General features: G+C 31.2%; 1 protein-coding gene across 1 annotated transcript; it reads right to left on the bottom strand.

Moving 5' to 3' along the window:
- Positions 1 to 3,324: 3,324 nt before the first annotated feature.
- Positions 3,325 to 11,659, bottom strand: LOC113521267 (cAMP-dependent protein kinase type I regulatory subunit). Its single transcript, XM_026906754.3, has 7 exons — positions 11,306 to 11,659; positions 11,038 to 11,199; positions 9,339 to 9,539; positions 8,611 to 8,830; positions 8,109 to 8,231; positions 7,263 to 7,437; positions 3,325 to 6,126 (listed from the first exon to the last, which is right to left on the bottom strand). The coding sequence occupies exons 1-7, from the start codon at positions 11,456 to 11,458 to the stop codon at positions 6,042 to 6,044; spliced, it is 1,119 nt and encodes a 372-aa protein (XP_026762555.1). The 5' UTR covers positions 11,459 to 11,659; the 3' UTR covers positions 3,325 to 6,041.
- Between the last annotated feature and the right edge of the window lie 2,509 nt (positions 11,660 to 14,168).

The raw sequence follows: 14,168 nt of genomic DNA, 5'->3' as shown, positions 1-14,168 counted from the left end.
GGTGCAGAGTTGCTTAGACACGTATTTGCTGCATGGGAAACTAAAATGGATGTGATAGGTGTTTTTTGTGACCTTTCTAAGGCTTTTGATTGCGTTGATCATAATACATTGCTAAAAAAACTTGCTTTTTATGGCGTCAAAGACAATGCTTTAAATTTAATAAAATCTTATCTATCTGATAGAATACAGAAAGTGAAGATTAGCAACGCTACGTCTGACGGGTCACTTGTGCAAATGGGTGTACCTCAAGGATCTATTCTCGGTCCATTTTTATTCCTAGTTTACATTAATGATCTCCCATATGCCATGCAGGATAGATGCGGCATAGTATTGTTTGCAGACGATACTTCATTGATTTTTAAAGTTAATAGAATGACTATAATTATGACGATGTAAATAGTGCTTTGCGGCGTCTCCTGCACTGGTTTACAACTAACAATCTTATGTTAAACGCTAAAAAAACAAAATGTGTTAATTTCTCTCTATCTAAAAGTTTTAATACTAATTGCAATATTAAATTAAATGACGAATCTCTCGAATTTATAGAATCTACTGTCTTTCTAGGAATCACACTAGATAATAAAACACAATGGGGTGCACAAATTCAAAGCCTTGCAGCGAAACTAAGTTCAGCAGCTTTTGCCGTGCGTAAAGTTAGACAGTACACTGATACTGATACTGCTAGATTAGTCTATTTTAGTTATTTTCATAGTTTACTCTCTTATGGAATATTACTATGGGGAAAAGCGGCAGATATTAAGAATATATTCATATTACAAAAACGTGCCGTTCGAGCGATCTACTGTATGAAGAGTCGTGACTCATTAAGAGAGAAATTCAAAGAGGCAAATATTCTCACCGTTGCTTCTCAATTTATATATTCAAATATTCTATATGTTCATAAAAATCTTGACTTATTTCCAAAAAACAGCAATATTCATAATATTAATACTAGATTTAAAGACAAACTTGCTGTCCCCAAGTATCGTTTAGAAAAAGTTAATAGGTCTTTTATGGGAATAGGTATAAAAATTTACAATAAGATACCAAAGGATATGTTGGAATTACCCTTAAATAAATTCAAAACATCTGTTAAATCATATTTACTGAGCAAAGCCTATTACTCACTAAACGATTACTTGAATGACGAGTGTGCATGGCAATAGTTGTTCATGCACTGAATTTTCATTTAACATTAGACATAGACACCTATATAAATATACATTGTAAATAAACTGGCTTTAAAAAAAAAAAAGTAATTCAATTGAGTTTCTTGCCAGTTCTTCTCAATTGGACCTATATACCGAACTGGACGGTAGGGTAAATATAAAATTATAATGTAAAAATTTGACGTTCATAAGCGGCTAAAATGTCCTACATGAATAAATGATTTTTGAATTTTGAATTTTTTGAATTTTGAAGCGTTGTTTTTGAAATGGTGGCTTAACTCTGACTGTCATGGCGCAAATTCAAGATGACCATGATTTCCTTTGACGGACTAGCGAACGGTAACATAGTTTCATACAAAAACGTAATTCCAACAACGGTGTTCCAACTGTTGCAGGCCTATATACCACCGTTTTTTTTAATATTGGCAAAGAGTTAATGTTGCGCCACTATCGAACAGGAAACGAAACGCGATAATAAAAAGAAACGGAAAGGATTTTGGTATTAGTTATAAATTGATGTTATTATGAAAAGTATAAAAAAAAATATTATAGAAACTATACATTAATTTGTCATTGGAATAGAATAAACGGAACGCATTCAATTATAATATGAGAATTAAGAGAAACGGTAAATAATTAAAATACTTGATAGAAGTTTACTTAAATGAAATTGTTTTTTTTTATCTTATCTACATGGGTACAAAACAGCTATAGAAAACAAAAGATGATAGAAAATAAGTAGAAAAATATAATGGCCTACTACTACGGCCCGTAATCCACCGGGTCATCTTCGCGACCCCGTACGGCAACGCAGGTTCAAGTCTCGAGCAATACGCTTTTTGCACGGGCGTCGACTGCGAGGGCCTGCCGCCCTTGCGGCAATAATTTTGGTCCAGTGGGCCCAACTGATGCTATTTACAATAGCACCGGCTGAAAAAATAAAAAATGGAAAAAATAATAATGTCGTCGAGCTGTGTAGAGCCGGCTAACCGTCACCCTGAGTGTATCTAGCTGTGCATAGGTTCTCGTGGGAAAGCGCACGTGGAGTGGGGCCAAGTTCCTCTAGTGGAGCTGAAAACCGTTATCCACCTGTCTGAATAGGGCATATGCCAGCCGGCAAATACCACTACCATCGCCATACAGTGACTATACCACTGTCGGGACCCCGAGATCTCGGTGAATAATGTCGTTGCGGATATAACGACTCGTGTCTGCGTATAGCCGCAGGGCGAAGTTTTGTTGCATCGTTATGTTGTCGTATACAGTGCATGCTGTACGGGAGAGATATACGTTAGCTGCGAACGAATATAGGTCTTTCAAATACCGACCATAGTTCACAGCGATAATTTGAACTATAGGACTGGTCGCACATGGCCCTGGGGCGTCATTTGCAGCGATCGATCAATCTCGAGCCCAAATTAATGCACTGTGCGTTACAATTTAATGGAATGCCCACGGAGACGGAGAGGCGGCGGAAATAAGAGCGTCTGGCGGCGGGTCAGTAGCGTTACCATCTTACCCACGTTGACGGCGATACGCCACTTATCCAGACACTCAGGAAGGCGGTTCATCAACCGCTGCATTACTTTCGTCGAGTAGTGCAGATGTTGCGGCAGTGGATGTGATTCTAAATTAGTTTTAAATATAACGTAGTGATTACTTACTGTGTGGTTTGGAATGCCATCCGATTCCATTATATATATATATATATATATTCAAATAAACTTATTTACAAGCACGTTTAAATCGTTTTTTTTAATCTACTGCAGGGTTCGGAAGGTTGTCTGTTGAGATTACGAGAAGTATGAGAGCCGAAAAGGTTATCGTAAACTACGATATATGTAATCGGGCAGTTGTTTCCTACAAACAAGCATTAGTGCGTGTTGGGCCTTTTATGAAATCCATAAGATATAAAACCCATCAGACCCAGTGTAATGAATACAACTTTTGATATAAATTCGAGTTTATTATTAAGTACAACACCTATTAAATATTCTGGTAATTTTAATTAGTATCAACTATATAATTAACATTATCGTCAGTTACAAAATAAAAAGTTTATTATACATATGCACGTTATTATTATAACAAAATTCATATACCTATGTACAACAAACATAATATTTTAATATTTTGATACTAATTGGCACAATAAAATTAACTTTTCAAAAATAAATTAAGAAAACTAGATGGTAATACATATTATTCTTTCCGAGTAGTGGAGAAAGATTTAGTAAAATATTATTTATGATATTTTAGTTGGTCATTGTGCAGTACGTTACACGGAAGAGGATGTCGATAGATTTTGTTCCATAAAACAAAAAAAAAAAAACCGGATTTCAGTCATGGATAAACAAGTTATTTTGATTTCAAAACCAAACTACTTAAACTTTTTAATGAAATGTTTATGGGACCATTTTGAAAGTTTAAACTTTTAAATAAAAAAGCATTTCCAAAATTGATTTATAAGTGACCAAGTTATGAGGTAACTAACATAAATAAATAAAACTAAATTAAGAAACTCCTCTTTTTTGAAGTGGATTGAATATGGAGAAAAAGACGCGGATATTTAAAATAGAATAAAATCAATTTTCCTAGTGCTGTATTGACACCAGCTTTTGTTCATGTTTATGTTAGTTCCGTACCGCCATTCCACACACGTTTAAAAACGGAAATGAGGTATAATTGATAGTGACAATGATTGTTTATGCCAAATTAAGAAAAAAATGCTTTATTCTTATAATAAAAAATATCTTTAATTTCAACCGACTTTAAAAAGAAGCAGGTTTTCAATTTTTTATGTTTGTTCTTCTAACTTAGACTGATTTGATTTTTTTTTATTTGGATAGTTATAAATTAGTTCCATGGAAATTTTATCAAAATAGGTGCATTAATTAATTTTTAAATAAACAATAATTGGTTTTGTCATAATTGATTTTTTTTTTTTGGTATACAATCTTAAAATATTGTATATTGTTATAAATTATATTATTAATTAATAAATTACATAAGAATGTACAAATTAATTTCTAAATTAAGACAACACAATCTGGAAATTCTACATATTTGGCAGTTTTTTTAAGAAGCGCTGGATCGCTGATTATATTACAGATATTAAATCCTCAATTTGTTTACTACCAAAAACAAAGCAAAAATCACAAGATTCTATAAATTGTTATAAAATTCCATTTCATTTTTTAAACTGGACTGACGCTTGATTCATTTCTAAAATATTTCCATTTGCGAGTTATGTGACAAATCCAAGACCATTAAAAACCTGACCAAAATTAGGTATTCAGTCTATTAGCGTAAAAATAAGAACTAGGTAGAAGTAACACTTACGCAAATTCAATAATAATAGTGCGTTCGTAACTCGAGTTGTATGAAAGAATTGAGTTCCTTTAATCAGTGCTGTACTCAGAAAGCATGTTTAATTGGTATAGTATGTCACAAGACGGCACTTTATTTTCTTTTTGTGCCCATTTAAATATTAATATTGATAATTTGTTTACTTAGCAATCGTAAAAAAATTACGTGATTTGATAAAATTAAATTAAAAGTTTTTAATAGTAATAACTTTTGTTACTATTTATTTGACCTGTTTTACTATATAACTCTCTTTATTAATTTAATTATTAATAACTTATATTCTGATTGTAGGAACTCCATTAGAACCCTTTACTTGTGATTTTGTCCTCGTCATCAAGATATGTGTTCTGACAGGGATAAAAAGCGACCTATATAAAACCTATATGAAACAAACAAACTCACTTTCACATTTATAATATTAGTAAGAATGTTATATTCTACGATATCCATATGGTGTCAGGTATTAACCGCATATTACTCAAATTTATCCATGTCATATGTAAGTAGATAAATTGTATATATCGTCGTTACACCTACTAGTAGGGGGTCGCCTTAATCTACGTTTGACTATACAAGGTCACCACTTAAGAATTTTTTTCTTATGAATTGCTTTATCAATATGATAATGCATCGCTTATTATCATTTATGTATGACAAAAATATATATTTTTTAAATAAGTATAAGTGACAACACCGAGGAAGGGGAAGTGGTAGTCAGAATCGGTGCACTCAAAAGTACGTTAGTGTTACTTCCACCCAGATAATTTATTCATATGATACTACATTAAAAAAAACGAAACGAGTCTATAATAAAAAAAAAAATGTAATCGACAGGATATTATTTGATTACATAATTTAATGTTTTTTTTTTTTTATAAAATTTTACTAATCTAAATAGCAATACATAAGCACTGTTCTTAATAACACTGAAATAAATATATTTACGTGTTTATCTGTTGCAATTCGTTGAAATCTAAACTCGAAATATCTGCATACTTACCGTTCATTTATTAAGTATAGGTATTATAAATTACTGAAATCATAATGTTTGTACCTTGAATGTGAATTGCATACAAATTTACATTTCTATTATATCAGCATTGCCATAGAAAATTTGTATTGAAATCTTAACTGCTGCCATAGAAATTTGTATTAAAATAATCTCTTGCTGATTATTCCGGAAATTTTGAAAAGATATAGTTTGAAAACTTTCAATCTTAGTTAGGCTATATTGTAATTCTTTTTCAATTAATGGAAATAAAAAAGCATTTTAAACATAAAAATGGTGTTAACAAATCTCTTGCACAATAATAACAAAAATCTTTTCATATTCTTCCAATTACCACTGAATGTTATTAAAATATAAAAAGACATTTATATTAAGTTTAATTTATAAAAACAATAACAATTCCACCATTGTAATGAGAGCACCCACATTTTATATACTGAAGTCCAGCCTAATACTATTTGACAAACGTTTCTCTTGTCTTTTGTGGGTAGATGTTAGACGGATAGTGATACAAAACTATTATATTGCGCAATATTCCGCTTCAAAATGTCTGCACAAAGACCCAGCACTCTCTCGAATCTGTTAAACAAATATTTTTGGTTAAATACACTGACAATACGACACACTAAGTTACAAAAGTAGTAAACAAATTTAATACAATTTAAAAAAGATTTCTTAAGAAGAAACGCAGTAGTGAATTTTTAATGAATAGGTCTTTTCGAATCTATTGCTATAGCGCTGTGCCCGGCTCTGAACTATCATTAATATTGTACATTACTGATAGTCTAGTGCCGGGCCTGTACTTTATGACTTTTACGTATTTCTCAAACCCTTTCCCCGCTACTTTTTCCAATGAACGCGCAATAAAACGTCGCTCTCCGTACATAAACTAGTCTAGTCTAAAATTTTAATTTTTTTATAGATAACGAAATATTTGAATATATAACATAATTTTAAGAACCATCAATTTTTATACAGCACTCATTCATTAAGTGCCAAGATCGATTATTATGTTCATATTTTTTAAATGCTTATATTATTTTTAGATAACCATCGTACCACAAAAATGATAATGTTGTAACAGACAGGTATTTCATACATGTTTAGACGTTTTACTACAAAAGTGTCTAAAGAAAAGAAAGCCAGCTTCATTAAAAATAAACAATATTTAAAGTAAATAAAATTTGGGAAATAAAATTAAAACATTATTACATCGACTTTAATCACTTAGATAAAGTCTATTTAAATAGACTGTATTTTAAATTATTTTTACGGTATAACCGTCAGAGTCCAATCGAAAATTTGTAGCTACATATATTATATACATATACTATTTTCGCAAAAAGTACTTGTAGTTACGAATACTAGAAATAAGGAACGGAACTCAAATTAGTTATTTTTAGAATTCGTCTGTTTGTTACCTCATTATGAAAATGGATTTAAAATTTTATATTATAGTTGATGATATTGATGCAGAAACTGATGTAAATTTGTAAAAAGTCGATAATGCGAATCATGAAATACCCATGTTTGAACCCTTTTCATATGAAGAAATGAATGTAAAATTGTTTGTAAATAATATAACTTTTAAGTGATTATTTAAGTAAGTATCAAATAATCACATTACGCTTTTATAAATTAATTTCGAGTACCAAGTAGTAATAGTCGTGAATACAAAACCAACAAAAAAGCATATAATAACTAATAGTCATAACCTTGCACGGTCGAGTTTGACGCACTTAAGGGGCCCTGCCGCCCGGACAGTGGCGGCGCGTGGCCTGTCAAGTAATAGAGCGATTTCGCCAAAGTAATCAGACGGGCCCAGTCGGCCCACCTCCACTGCCGAGTCCTCGCCCTGCCCGCTGCGTTGCTGTAGTACCACCGCGCAACCTGAATAGATTTTTTAATAAATTTTATTATATGTTTACAATTGTAATCCTAGATGGAGAAGCCAGAGGGTTAAAGTTTCCAATATTTCGTCAAACATATTTTATTCCACGCAAGTAAATGAAAGCAAATAAAATCACTTACTTTGTTTTTATTTGCTTTGCCTCAAGTTTTTTTCTAACATTCTTTCCATAAGCTTGAATATATATTTCTCATTCATTCGACATTTTTTTTTTATATACTAGCGATCCGATCCAGCTTCGCACGAATAAACAGAATTTTCGAAAATCAATACATATAATAAAAAAGTTTCAGCCAATTCAACTAATGGGTTATTTTAAAGCCTTTTATATGTGATTCTTTGGATTGATATATTTATGAACCGATTGAAATAAAACAAAAACTAAATGTTAAATGGAGCAAACCACAACACATTAGTGAAAACCACATTCAAATGGGTTAGACCATTTCTGAGATTAGAGTACACAAACGTACAGATAAACAGACATACAGACAAAAATCCTAAAAATCATTGTTTTGGGTTCTATTGCATTCATGAAGACCCCTATAAGAATTTTTCTTATATATATTCCATGTACAGACAGCGGCAAGTTACGATTTTATTATTATTGATTGATATTGATTTGTATGAGTGATTTATGCAAATTATTTACCTTCTACTATAATGTAAAAATCATTGCCGGGTTCACCTTGACGTACAATGGTTTCACCATCATTAAAAGATACTGGCTCCAAAGCATCAGCGACGGTCAGCCTTTCCCATTTTTCTAAACTCTCTGCAAAACAATATTAGAAGTGTGACCTCGCCACATCATATAAATAATTAATAATTAATAAGGGTCTATTTCTTCGAACATTTGATGGGATTTATGTGTTGGTTTTTTTTTCCACGAATGATAATGGAATGGTAACCCGGCCTGCGCTACCGGAATACGCTGGGGGGGCAGCAGTGAGGGAGGATAGATGAGAATGAAAAGGAAGGTCAATTAGCCCATCGTGATGAGTACACCTGGATTTCAGTACGATGGTTTCCAGAGAGGACTACATGGAGGTAGACCTGACAAGGTACGTTACCAATGGATATGAAACTGGTAGTCCGCATTACTAACAATCCCTTCCTCCCCATTAATGTGAATATATTGAGTGAATACATACCTAGAATAGAAACGCGTGATAAGAATTCATCATACATGCGGCGCTTTCTTATTGTTGAGCCCATTAATATGCGGCGATAAGAATCACGATCTAGCCCCCAGAGTTTGAGAGGAGTACGCGCACGCACTGTGGCAGCACGAGGTGTTCCGTAGATCAACGCTAATTCACCAAAACTACCACCCTCACCTATTGTAGTTACTGGTTCACCGTTTACTAGTACCTGAGGGAATAGTATATAATAAAATAGTTATTATTTACATATTAAAATCGATAAATTAATTTAAATACAATTACATAAAACAGTATCCCTTTTTCTAACACCATCAAGTTAGAAATATTAATCAGTCTATCAGTCTAAGAAAAATTTCCTAATATAATATAATATTATAAATATGAAAATGTGTTTGTTAATTTTATAAAACACTTCGAAATTTAGCATACATGTACTATGGAATGGAGAATGTCATAGATAACTTTTTTCCTAGCCATGTGAAGGAAGTCATGGATAAAAGTAAATAAAAGTTATCAAATTAGGTTTAGAAAATTACATCTCAGAATTGACCCTATCATTCCATATTCTTTTCATAAGCCTCCTCTCCTAAACAGACAACTGCTAGGTATAGATGTTATATATCCGAAATAGCATTAAACAAATTTAAATACCGGCTGAAATTGTTAAAACGGCTACATGTTAATAAATGTTACAAAATTTTACTATTAATACTCACTTCCACTTCACCAGAGTCAATAATGTAGAAATTATCTCCTTCATCACCTTGTCGGATGACAGTCTCTCCCGGGAGGCATTGTACTGGGAACATGGCATCAAACATATCTGCACGCTCAGATTCATCCAAATGTGTGAACAATACATTCGATGCAATTGCACGAGAAAGAGCACCCATTGTTTTATAGTCTTTTGGTACTACCTGTTCAATATGAAAATACAGAATTATTAATCATAAATTTATATTTGTTTATATCTATCTATGGCTATTTATTAATATATATATTTCAATAAATCTTAAATTTCAAATTAATAGCAAAATTAGCCTAGATATATATAGGATATAGTATAGTTAAGAATATTAACTAGTACATCTAGGACAAAACACAAAATAACTAATGTTTTATAAATAAAATATGAATAATTTTGTTTTATAAATAAATAAAATAAAAATCAAAGTATACTGTATTAGTACCATTTTAGCAGTACCATTCTTTTCTCAAAGTGATTCATGACACGTCTGACCCTTCTGTAACTTCAATGGGGATAAAACAAAAAGTTTGATTTTTAGTAATCAAGAGAATATGCTATAATTGGTTATATTGCCAATATACCTTATAGTTTATGAGTTATCACTAGTCAAAGTTCTTTAATTTAATTACTGACATACTCACCAATTATCAAAATTCTAAAGTATTTCTAGCAATCTCACAAATTTTAAACTTTTAATTTAGTTAGCCTATAGCCTATATATTTAATAGTAATAACCTTCTTCTGAGGTTGTCAAAAGAAATATATAAAAATTATACTGATATAGAGACAAATAAATTATAAAACTGATATAATTAATACAATGATTTAATAAATACAACATAAAAAGGAAGGTAAAAATGAAAAATCTCCTTATTTATTTTCATTAAATAAAAAAATAATTATTAAAAATTATATTCCTTCAAATAATGCATCATGTTTGTAGCTGACATACATATTTAGCTGATTTACTTATAATAAATCTGTAGAGAGGTTAATTCTGTACATGAAATATATTTCCAAAATAACTATCAGGAGGTGATTAGTGATTGATACTGATGCCAAAAATGTTATGTCTGTCTGTATGTTTGTTATAGAAACAAAAACTTCTAGATGGATTTTAATGAAACTTGGTACAATTATTCTTCATACTGCTGGGCAGGTTATAGTATACTTTCCATCATACTATGATCAGTAGGAGCAAAGCAGTGAAGGGAAATGTTGGGAAAATGGGAGAAGTTACTCCATTTTTAAGCTTCCGTTGCGTGTGTATTAATGGCCACTTTTTAAAATGTAAAAATGTCCACCCGTGCAAAGTTGGAATAAGCCGCGAATTATTAATATCTATATTTATAATATTTTTAGTTAGCCTATTTAGTTCTATTAAATTATAGGCTAACTTAACATAAATAAAATTAATGAATGGTGACCACAAACTTCTACCTCAGCATTTTTTAATAAAGGGCTGTGAAAATTAGAAAGAAATGAGTAAATAATAAATACAAAAGTAACAATTTAAAAACTCTGTTCTTAATATTAGACATCTATATAATTCAGGAATAAAAAAGTATGCCACATGTATGCCACCCCTTGATTGTTTAGAACCATAACTTTAAAATCTCTGATTATGCATTGTTATATGCAAAAAATGTGAAAGGCCCCTTAAGTACCTTTTTGACATAACTAGTAGCATCTTCCTCAGTAACGGGTTCAGCACTAATACCACCACGGCGACGAGGTGGCTGGCCTCCAGGCACTGGTAAGGGTGATAATTCTCCATCGGCTTCACCCTCAGAAGCCGCGGCGGCAGCTGCGGCTGCTTTAACCTGATCCTATTATACAAAAAAGAAACGAATTTGTGAATCTGTCTACATAGGTAGTTTATTTACCAGTGTGCTGACATAATGACAATATAAAGTGACAAATAACTTTTCGTACCCTTTCTAATTTTTGAAAATATTGACGCAAAAATGTAACTGGATTTTCTGGTTTATTTACACATAACTGGACAATGCAATCCTTAAGTAATAACTGAATATTATGGTTCTGAAAATAACTAGCATAGTCAAGTAAACACTGTTCTTCTTCCATTTCTGTTTCACATTTGTTATCCAGATGTAGATATTTTTTAACTCTATGTTCTCTATTTACGAGTTCATATTTTAAACATTTTTTTATTGATATACTAAATTTTAATAAATATTTATATTTACTCCATTTTTAACTAATTAAAAAACTTAGAGCAAAGGAGAAAAGGACAAATGAATGTCTTAAAAATAGACGAGGGCGACACTAGTGATGGGATTCGAGTTGCTTTTCACTCGAGTGATTCGAGTAGTTTTTATATTACATGCACTCGAGTTAAATTTTTGAAGACTCGATTCGCGTCGACTCGAATTACGAGTGACTCGAGTTGACTCGTACCACTCGAGTGGTTTATACCGAACCGAGTGAGAAATTCAAATTGTGACAAGTTTACCCGCGGTAGCAGGAAACTTTTAAGAGAGAAAATTCTTCCTGATGCTTATCATGCCGCACGCACTATAATTGTAGATATTCTACATTTAGTTGAATATACGGCTGCTACAACAGATTTATGGACTTCTGACAATAATAAAGCATACCTAACTATTACAATACTTATAATTCAAAACTTTTTTCGCAAACTGTTACTACTAAAGAGGTTACGGAGAAACATTCTTCTATTATTTTAGCAAGTGCTGAAGTCAATATTATCGAAGCCGTTAGGGAAAAAATTTATCAATTTATTTTTTTAAAGTAGTTATTACACCAATTTCAGTTAAATTTGTTATCTCATTAAAGATACATTATTTTTGTTTTTTTGTTGAGTTTATTTAAGTTTCATTTAAGTTAATTTTAAAACACGTATATTATTACATAAATTGTGTAAGAACATAATAAAACTGTTTATATTTGGATCTCATGAAAGTTCCTTGTTAGAATAAATTAAATTGGATTAGAACTTATTAGTAGTAGATTATAATATTTTAATTTGACTGATAGTTGATATAAGAGGTTTCTTGATTATGTATGACAGGTTTAGTTTGAAGGAAAATTCTATTTTTTACATTTTGTTTAGATTTTTTTTGAGAAAATGAATACACATTTTCTATGTAAAATTAATACTGTTTTATTCGTTTTAAAATTTTGGTCACTCGAGTTTTATATTCCGAGTGACTCGAGTCAATAAAAATCACTCGAGTTTTATCTTCACTCGAGTGGCATTCGAGTGAGTAACTTATCAGTACCGAGTGACTCGAGTGAAAAAAAATCACTCGAGTCCCATCACTAGGCGACACTATTGTCATTATTAGTAATAATACAGATTAGACAGATTGTCTTAATGTTGTTTCTATGTTTGATATGAGTTCTATCAGTGTTAGCCACATGGTAAACCGTAAAATGGGGTGGATTGGCACAAATCTTAATGTACACTTGTTCACACTTTAATTTATTTGTTAGAAAAATTGTAAATTTTTACGCATTCTATGTATCTCAGATTGTTTAAACTATATAATTATATATAAAATAATTTAAAAAATAGGTAGTAGTTATAACAGATTAAAGGGACTAGGTCTAAAGTTTATTATTTATGCTGTGTTACGTATATTTACACTGGTTACGAGCTGACGAAAAATAGAAGCGGTGTGAATAGAGAATAAAGCATAGGGTTGAAATAGCATAGGGTAGGAAACAGCGTACGCAAAAGCCGCCCGGGTAATGAGCCTTTCCTCAAGGCTCGTACCTGCATCCCTATAAGGAAATGTAGATGACTCTTACCGCTACAATAATCTAATAATGTAAAATGTGTTATTGACAAATAATTGACATATCAAAAATTTTTTATACACTAGCTTGTATATAAATATAACATAGAAAATGTGTATGTAAAATTTTTGTTCATTTACATTACTAGATTATATAGGGTGTACACTCAATGAGTTAAATAATAAATTAAGAGAAGCACAGGAGAAGATAAAACAAAAAGATGACTTTTCGACGTCTAAGAAGAAATTTTATTAAGCGTTGTCGTATGTGCATAGCTGAAGGTGGGCGTCATTTTGAATATTTATTATTGTAAAAAATGATAAATTATGTTTTACTAAAGTATTTTATGCTTTATTTTGTATAACAAATCTGCTGATTAAAACATTTGTAATTTTTTTATTTAATTTATCTGTCGTTATAGGTAATTTGGGCTCCTTCGTATTTTATCTCGTTTACAGTTAATTTTAACTTTTTTTTTTTTAAATGAAGGTCTTGCCGTAGCTGATTAAAATTTTACAAATAGTAAGTCCACATAGTAGACTAGCATGAACAAAAGAATCGTATACGATACTTCTAATGACGTCATTTTAGCAAAGTGCAAGTGAGACAGCATCCTCACTTCCCTTTTACTCAGCTACCTGAGGGGCGCTTTTATGATTACGGTTGCACTTGTAGTTACTATCTGAGAGTAAACTTTTTAATGCCATATGAAATAATTATATTTTGTTTTTGATGAAATTTAATGTAATATTTAAGTCCTCCCATTTTAATATAATTATTTTTTTGACATGAAGCTCTTACCGTAGCCGGGCGAAATTTTACAAATAATAAGTTCATATAGTAGACAAGTTTTTGAAATGGGTCTCTAAGTATTTTGTTATGTGATTTTGTAAACTCCCCTAAAGAAGTAGTAAGAAATCATGGAAATAAAAGTAATGTATTGTTTATTTTTTTCTCAAAAACTTATCAGCCTAGATTAGAATTGTAGAGTCGTAGTGAAAGGCTTATTAAT

Source organism: Galleria mellonella, unplaced genomic scaffold, assembly GCF_026898425.1.
Source record: "Galleria mellonella isolate WM207_F2 unplaced genomic scaffold, CSIRO_AGI_GalMel_v1 utg55, whole genome shotgun sequence".
In the NCBI taxonomy this organism is placed as follows: Eukaryota; Metazoa; Arthropoda; class Insecta; order Lepidoptera; family Pyralidae; genus Galleria; species Galleria mellonella.
This window is presented reverse-complemented; position numbering and strand designations above follow the sequence as displayed.

Excerpts from the sequence above, each read along its gene's own strand:
- LOC113521267 (XM_026906754.3), bottom strand. The coding sequence starts at position 11,458 with ATGGAAGAAGAACAGTGTTTACTTGACTATGCTAGTTATTTTCAGAAC. Across the intron at positions 11,200-11,305 it reads ATTTTCAAAAATTAGAAAGG|GATCAGGTTAAAGCAGCCGC; the intron begins GTACGAAAAGTT and ends TTTGTATAATAG. Across the intron at positions 7,438-8,108 it reads TTTTTACATTATAGTAGAAG|GTTGCGCGGTGGTACTACAG; the intron begins GTAAATAATTTG and ends AAATCTATTCAG.